The following is a 7,594-nucleotide window of genomic DNA, read 5'->3' as shown; positions in this document are numbered from 1 at the left end:
ATTCTGAATATCATGTTACTTCATATACAGTATGATAGTGCTTGAAGCAAATTAAAAAGTGCCACAGCATGGTTGTCATTTAGTCTGGTTATAAGTGAGGCAATTATGTGTGTTAATAATTCTTAATAATAATAATTAGGAATGTCCTTATAGAATTTATATTGTACATGCATGCATTTGATATAATATTACCACAATATTTTGCTATGCTATGAACAACAAGAACATACAGAAAATATATAACTTTATTGTTTCATTCCAGATACATGTCATTTTGTGAACATCTGAAACTACAATAAACCAAGTAAACAAACACATTTTCATATACCATAAATCATAGAGCAATGGATGTAACATTCAACTGGAAAATGTGTCATAGTTACTGTGGTTATTACTAAAGTAAGTTATTTATCAAACAAATAATGTGCAATGAAAGGTGGATGCATATGTACATGCAGCTTGCAAAGGTCTATACATAATTGGAAAGGCATAACTAAAATGTAAAAGTTACTGTACTACTCTCCACTGACTTTTCTTAAGTATTGCAAATACTTCTCCCAAACATGTAAGGAAATATTTACTTGGAATACAACTCAAAAGACGTTAAAAAAAAGATGTTCAAAAAAGAGCAAAGCTTAGTCCTTACAACTCAAAAAGTCCTTAAATTTACAGCAAAAATACCTTTGATTATCCACTAGATGTCTCAATTTATTCCAATAGATTTGTTCACTATAAAATGGAAATATTATCACAAAACAACATCCTTGGATAAACAATTCACACAAGTCACATCATGAAAGTATATTCCAATCTCATCTGAATTCAGAGCTTTGTATAATAACTAAAGAAGACTGATTTAGACAGCCGTGCATTTCAAGACACATTTAATACAGCTCTCTGTCCTTCTGTGTAAATAGCCATAATCACAGCATTCATTATATTAACAAAGTGTTGATATTGATGATGGATCACCAGGCACCTGCTCATAACATTCTGCCTGTCACTAACCATCTACAAATTATCACTAAAATGAAACAAAAAATGTAAAATCAATTCTATTCAAGGGTAATACCAGTTTGGGTCCATGTGCTATTCTTGACTTCATGGGAATCAATATTATTCCTAACATCATTGTTCAGCATCTTTTTTTCCATTATTGTGATATTTGGTCACCGTTTAGTGCCGTCTCATGGGCTTCCAGTAATTCACTACAGTGCTGAACAACTGTGTGAGGTGGAAACGCTGTGAGACAAGAATGGCATAGGAACCACAAGACAAACACAATGTTCCTTTCTTTTAAAAATTGCCTTTTTGTGAGGGCAGCTCCTTCATAAATTAGGGTTATTTCATGGCTGTGTTAAATTCAGGTTAATATGTCGTCCTCTGTGCAGCTCTAGCTTTGCTCCACAGAGAAGTTGGACTCCGATCTGTAGGATAGAAAGGATAAATTTACAATTCATGAGAAAACAGGATCTGTTTTTATCACAATGTGACAATATGTGTCTTTTCTGAGAGCGGGCTTACATGTCTTGGTGCTTGTGAATCATGTGGTTGTTGTATTCCAGCACAGGAGGGATCGTCTCCTCATCCTCAGGAACCTGCAACAGTCGCATGTGACGAGATCATGAGCCAGAAAACCCATATTTTTAGAGTTTTCAAATCTAAAAAAAAGCATGTCTATTCTTTTCAACTAACAGGGCGATACCACCATCTAGTGGTAAAATAACAAATAGCACTCTCACCTCCCAGTAAACCTCATCATCATAGCAGTTGTCATCAGCAGGGTCGCCCCAGATAGGGAACCTCAGGATAATACCTGAGAATGGAGAAGGAAGAAAGGTATTAACCTCTAAGTGCAAATGTTCCCTTTGTCAGGAACAAGACTGTTAAAACTTGTTTTTCACAAAGAAGATTGACTGAAATGAGAGATGAAATAGCTCCACAGTCTCAGGTTAGTTTCAGCGTACAAAGTCCATCCAACATCCTGGAACTAAAAGCACAGTTTTAACTTTTCAGGAAAGGTACAACTGACTATTCTAACTAGTCTAGACTGCAAACCAGACACTCTTGGAGATAAGGAATATGTTGTTTGAAGGCATTAGGTCAGAAGAGTCAGTTACATCCATTTTTAATAAGCCATCTTTTATAAATGACTGTAACTTATATATAAACACATTAATAATTCACTGCAGGGGACAGAGCCTTTTAATGTAGAACAGACAACCGAGACTGTCTGGAGAGCCTTGCCATGCAGCAACTAAGAATGTTTTTTTTTATTATTGGTATTATTTTATTTCTTTTTTCACCTACTGTCGCTTTTTTATTATTTAAGAGTTTTCATGTGATGTGGCTTAAGTGATTTATTTGTTTGCCCTGAGCAGCAGCACTTTATGTCCAAGACAAAGTTCCTCTTTGGGACAATAAAGTTATCTTATCTTAACTTGTGCCTTATTATAACATACAAAATAATTGATATAGTAATTAATATTTTAACCTGAAATCCTTTAATTGTTTTTCTTAGTTTGGTGCTTAGACCTTTTAGTTTAGTTTCCTGTAAATGCTGTATGTGTATTGTTTTTAAAGCACTTGCCTTTTAAAAGCGCTCCAGAAACAAACATCATCATGCCTCTGGTTTCCCTGATGGTAATACTCTAAACTTACAGATTGCTTGGCATACCAACAGGACTGTATTCCTGGGTCAGACGCTACTGTACAACACACTGTCCAAACTCACCAACAATAGCTCCTCCAACAACGCCGAATGCAATGGCCACACATGTGCCAGCAGCCTGGAAGCCGCCTTGTGTCCCTACGGTTCTGTCTGCAAACTCCCCTTCAAAGTCAAACGTGTTGCGCAACCTAGGCAGAAAAAAAAAGCTCTGTTAATTTTGGCCAGTGTTGCATATTCAGTGTTATGCATTGTACTGGAGCAGAGATCAATTCACATCATTTTGATCAAGTCGAAACTGAAATAGAAACGTCAAACTTTGTGAGTAATAGCAGTTGCAATGCTCAAGCTGCCTCCGGGGAAAAAGACCAAGCCTGTTCACTGGAAATTGGCAAAGAGCGCTTTGATTTACCGACAGAGAGCTATGTATGAATATGAGTGATCTGAACGCTGGTGTGGATAAACAGGCATGGTCAGGGTGTTTTGAATTTCAAGCTCATTTGTCATGTGCGTGTGTGGGTGTGCCGCTCACCCCTCCACCCCATAGACAGACTCCGTGGCAGCTGCAGCGGTGATGGCTCCTATAAAGCCGCCCAGCATCCCGGGCACGGCATGCAGGTTGTGGATTCCACACGTATCCTGGATCTTCATATACTTCTCCATGAAGGGCTGGGTGGGAAAAGCAAGACACATGTTTGTTACTGATCTATAACCTGTGATGCAAGGCCTGCGGGTCTTAATATAAGCACAAACCTCAGACTAAAACTAGACTAAAACTAAAAAACTAAACTAACTAAAAAAGACTTTTAAAAAAAAAGGCTATTTCACACATAAACAGAATGATGAGCATGTCTATCAATTATTAATTTATTGATTTATTAAAATTTAATTTAATTTGTCTAAGCTTTTTGGGGAGTGTTCCAACACCTCGCCTATTGGACTGTTTCCTTGTTCCATTCATTTCATGAGCCATACTATGACCCACACTTTTCTAAAAGAAATCTAAAAGAAAGTTATTTTCTTTTAATTCACATGTCAGACGAGAAGTAATCTCTCCAGATCAAAAGTTACACTCACAGTGACAAAGAGGTAGCCGAAGGTGGAGATGATGCCACAGCAGAAGCCCACGATCAGTGAGCCATAAGGAGTGATCATAAACTCAGCTGCTGTTCCCATGGCGACACCGCCTGCCAGGGTGGCATTCTGGATATGCACCTGTCAGGTAACAGAGAGTGTCATGATAAAAAAACAAATACAGGTTTACCGCAGAGATTTTACCTGACAGGTTAAGAATACATTAATTAACTGTGGCTCACAGATGAAACTGTGATAAATCTTTCTCTTTGTATCTCGCACATGCACATGCACACACGCACACACACACACACACACACACAAGCATACAGCATATAAAAACACGTACACACTGACCTCTCATCCTATCTTTTATCTGAGATTAATTTGTGTTATTCCTGTTTTTAACTGACTGTTTCTATGTTTTTTAACTAATAGAGCAGTACCATGTCCAGTTTGCCTGTCTTCTGAGACATGCTGGAGATGGCAATAGTGGTGAGAACAGAGGAAGCCAGGGCGATGTAGGTGTTGATGGCCGCTCTGTGCTGCCCGTCGCCGTGGTCGGTGATGGCCGAGTTGAAACTGGGCCAGAACATCCACAGGAACAGTGTACCTGTTGGGTGAGAGGAAGCCATATAATTCAGAACACATTAAACATAATAGATCAACACACTCACACTTTCTTATCAAGCAAACAGGTCGAACACTGATAGTACGACAACATTAGATATGTCAAATAAAAAGAGACTGCGGCTGAAGAAAGTCAAATTATCTTGTGAAGATAAAAGATAAAATAACTCACCAATCATGGCGAACACATCAGAGTGGTAGACAGATCCATTGAGGCGCTTGCTTAGGTGTAGGTTTGGCCGGTAGAGGACCCAGGAGATGGCCAGACCATAATACCCTCCGAAGGCGTGGATAACCATGGAGCCGCCAGCATCCCTAGCCTGTGGGAACATTGGGATTTCACTGTCACAGCGGGATATACACAGCATGAGCGTCAATCAAAAGATCAAGGAAGGGACAGTTAAGCTGTTCCAACAGACTCAGGCATGAAAAATAATTTGCGCTATGTGGAGGAAAACGTTCATTCCTTGGTCAACATTTGTGTGCTTGGTGAGACTCACGTGAAGGAGGCTGAGGATAATGTATTCCTCCACAGCAAACAGTGTGACTCCAAACAAGGTGAGAACCAACAGCTGGACCGGACTGACTTTTCCCAGCAGGGCGCCATAGGCTATGAGACTGCCTGCCACACAGAAGTCTGCGTTGATCAGACTGCAGGGAGGAGGACGAAGGGGGAATGGGCGGGGAGGAGAGGACAAAAACAGTTATGAATGCTTGAAATGGCTGCGAGAAGTAAAAGTAAACCATGCTTTCAGTAGAATGCAAACTTTGATGTCTAGGTCTTAAAGCTACAATTTACAGGCTGCCCTCTCACTTTGCTATGAGAAGAATGGCTTTCTGCCCTTGAGGACAGCGCAAGGCAGAATCTGACAAAAGAAGATGTTTTTATGGCGTGACAGGAGTGACAAATGAACCTCTTGTTACATAACCAAGTTGAAACTCACGTATGTCAATACGATATACATAACATAACATAGCAACCTTGCCATGTAAAGACCTATACAGAAGACCGGTAACAGTGTAATTTTCAAGTCGGGTAACACATCTGTGCGTTCCCACTGCATCTTTCCAATTTACTAAAAGACTGATGACACATGAAAAGCTGTTTAGTGCCTTACCTCTCAACACCGATATAGATTTTTCCAGTGGCAGGGTCCAGGGAGTGGAACCAGCCTTGCATGAGAAGAGCCCACTGCACACCAAACGATGCAATCATGAAGTTGAAGCCCACACCGCCGAAGCTGTAGCGTTTCAGGAAAGTCATGAGAAAGCCAAATCCCACAAAGATCATGACATGGACATCCTGGAAGCCTGGAGAGAGGAAAATAAATGCACACTGTTATGGAACATCAAAGTGTAATGAGTCTCATGAACAACAACAGTTAGACATGATATCAAGCTTCCACTAGAATTAAATAAATTATATCTATCTCATTGTAGATTTTGCCATTTTGTTTGCTATATACATTTGTATCTGTACCCTGTCAGTTAAATTTGTGTCATTTAAAATTTCAATTAATCATTTTAATTAATAATTAATTTTCTATTAATTACAGGTTTGCCATATCATTCACAGCAGTTGTTGAATCCCCATGTCTTAACATCTGCCTTTAGTCATTCATGGTTCAGCTAGTAGTTGGACAACAATCCACCCTATATCACAATTCATGTGGTAACACTTTACAATAAGGGTACATTAATTAAGGGTTAGTTAATGCTTAATGAGCATTAACTAACCCGTAATTAACAGTTAACTAATGTGTCTGGTAATCATTTACTAATGGTGTTCATGTTAACTAAGGTACTAATTTATACATTATTTAATAGTCATCTTTATAAACTATTAAATAATGTATAAATTAATACCTTAGTTAACATGAACACCATTAGTAAATTACACATTAGTTAACTGTTAATTAAGGGTTAGTTAATGCTTATTAAGCATCAACTAACATCCCTCAGCACAGGGGAGCGACGACTCCAATATGATTTATTTCCCACTGACAGTGACTGAGAACTGTGTGTGTTCTGTGACAATACCCAGGGTGGCCTAAAATGGACACATCTGGTTCAAAACTGTTGCAATATGGTTAATTTGTATATAAAAAGGTAAAAAAAAAAAAACAGACTGTGAATCCACAAAGTCAGTCACTCATTTGTTGCTGAGGGAAAAGCACCAGAGAATGTCTTACTAAGGCAATGCACAAATTGTAATGTTGGTCCATGGCTTTACAACACAGTGGGGAACAATCTGGAATCACTAGAATAACAAAGTAGGTAAAGTATGTAAATTCTGTTGCAAGGTGGATTTCCTTATAAAATGTGGATGGCAAAAGGCATATGAGATCAGTTTAAGTAACAGTGTCTAACATCAGATGACTCTGAGTAGATTCTTCCCCAGCCTTACTATGAGACATAATGCAATGTACAATACATCCAGCAGTGTGTTGCCATATATCCATCTAAAAGATGCAACAGGCAATGCGTTGTCCTACTTACTTGGATATCGGAAGTAGAAGTCATTTTCGATATCACTGCTGATGTTGTGCTCCTTTCTGAACTCTATCCAGTGTGCGTCCGACTCCTCATCGTATCGGATGAAAACACCAAACAGGATGATCATGGCAATCTGCCAGACGAAGCAGACTGCCGGCAGACTTACACGTATATTGGTGTTTTTTGTCCGGCAGAAATAGTCCCTCATACCCTGAGCACAGTTCCCCATGGTGCTGACTCTCTGAGGATGATCGATGCTCTGATGACTTCTCAATCAGGCTTTGCTCCTGAGACTTCAAGCAGCATCTGAGCAGATATATATAGGCCTTTGGAGAGGTGTGTCCCCCCTGGGGAGCCACACCTTATACCTGCTGGCCTTTATTCCACCTATTGCAGCCAGCCTACGGCAGCATTCTTCCTAAAACGTGTAGTAATAAAGCAGGGAACAAATTATTCTCTAAATGAATGTATGACAGAAATGCAGCAGTACAGAAAGTTGATGCTGATGCCACTGGCTTTTGAGCCTAAACTGAACATGTGCTTGTATGTTATCTTAAGGATCATCATTTTTGCGATGTAGTATTTCCTAGCAGGTCAGTAATAACAAACTAATCACATCTGCCAGGCTGTAAACTCAAGTAGAATACTACATACCATGAAGGTCATGTCATTCACTTGGAATAATGGTTACGATATGCAAAAATAGTTTCATTCATTCATTCAAAT

At 39.1% G+C, this 7,594-nt stretch overlaps 1 protein-coding gene across 1 annotated transcript; it reads right to left on the bottom strand.

The window, feature by feature from the left end:
• Positions 1-227: 227 nt before the first annotated feature.
• rhcga (Rh family, C glycoprotein a) lies at positions 228-7,168 on the bottom strand. Its single transcript, XM_071922846.2, has 11 exons — positions 6,872-7,168; positions 5,491-5,683; positions 4,873-5,023; positions 4,545-4,692; positions 4,189-4,355; positions 3,746-3,883; positions 3,201-3,337; positions 2,735-2,859; positions 1,743-1,816; positions 1,525-1,598; positions 228-1,427 (listed from the first exon to the last, which is right to left on the bottom strand). Exons 1-11 carry the CDS (start codon positions 7,095-7,097, stop codon positions 1,394-1,396), a joined length of 1,467 nt encoding a protein of 488 aa, XP_071778947.1. The 5' UTR covers positions 7,098-7,168; the 3' UTR covers positions 228-1,393.
• Positions 7,169-7,594: the final 426 nt, after the last annotated feature.

This window comes from Centroberyx gerrardi, chromosome 1 (assembly GCF_048128805.1).
Source record: "Centroberyx gerrardi isolate f3 chromosome 1, fCenGer3.hap1.cur.20231027, whole genome shotgun sequence".
Taxonomy (NCBI): domain Eukaryota; kingdom Metazoa; phylum Chordata; class Actinopteri; order Beryciformes; family Berycidae; genus Centroberyx; species Centroberyx gerrardi.
Note: the sequence above shows the minus strand (reverse complement) of the source record. Positions and strands in the feature narration are given on the sequence as shown.

What these genes read in the sequence shown, in the direction of transcription:
- rhcga (XM_071922846.2), bottom strand. Translation starts at nt 7,097, where the DNA reads ATGGGGAACTGTGCTCAGGGTATGAGGGACTATTTCTGCCGGACAAAA. An exon ending in ATCTATATCGGTGTTGAGAG is followed by an intron (nt 5,024 to 5,490) that starts GTAAGGCACTAA and finishes TCCTCCCTGCAG; the next exon opens with TCTGATCAACGCAGACTTCT. An exon ending in ATGATGAGGTTTACTGGGAG is followed by an intron (nt 1,599 to 1,742) that starts GTGAGAGTGCTA and finishes CGACTGTTGCAG; the next exon opens with GTTCCTGAGGATGAGGAGAC.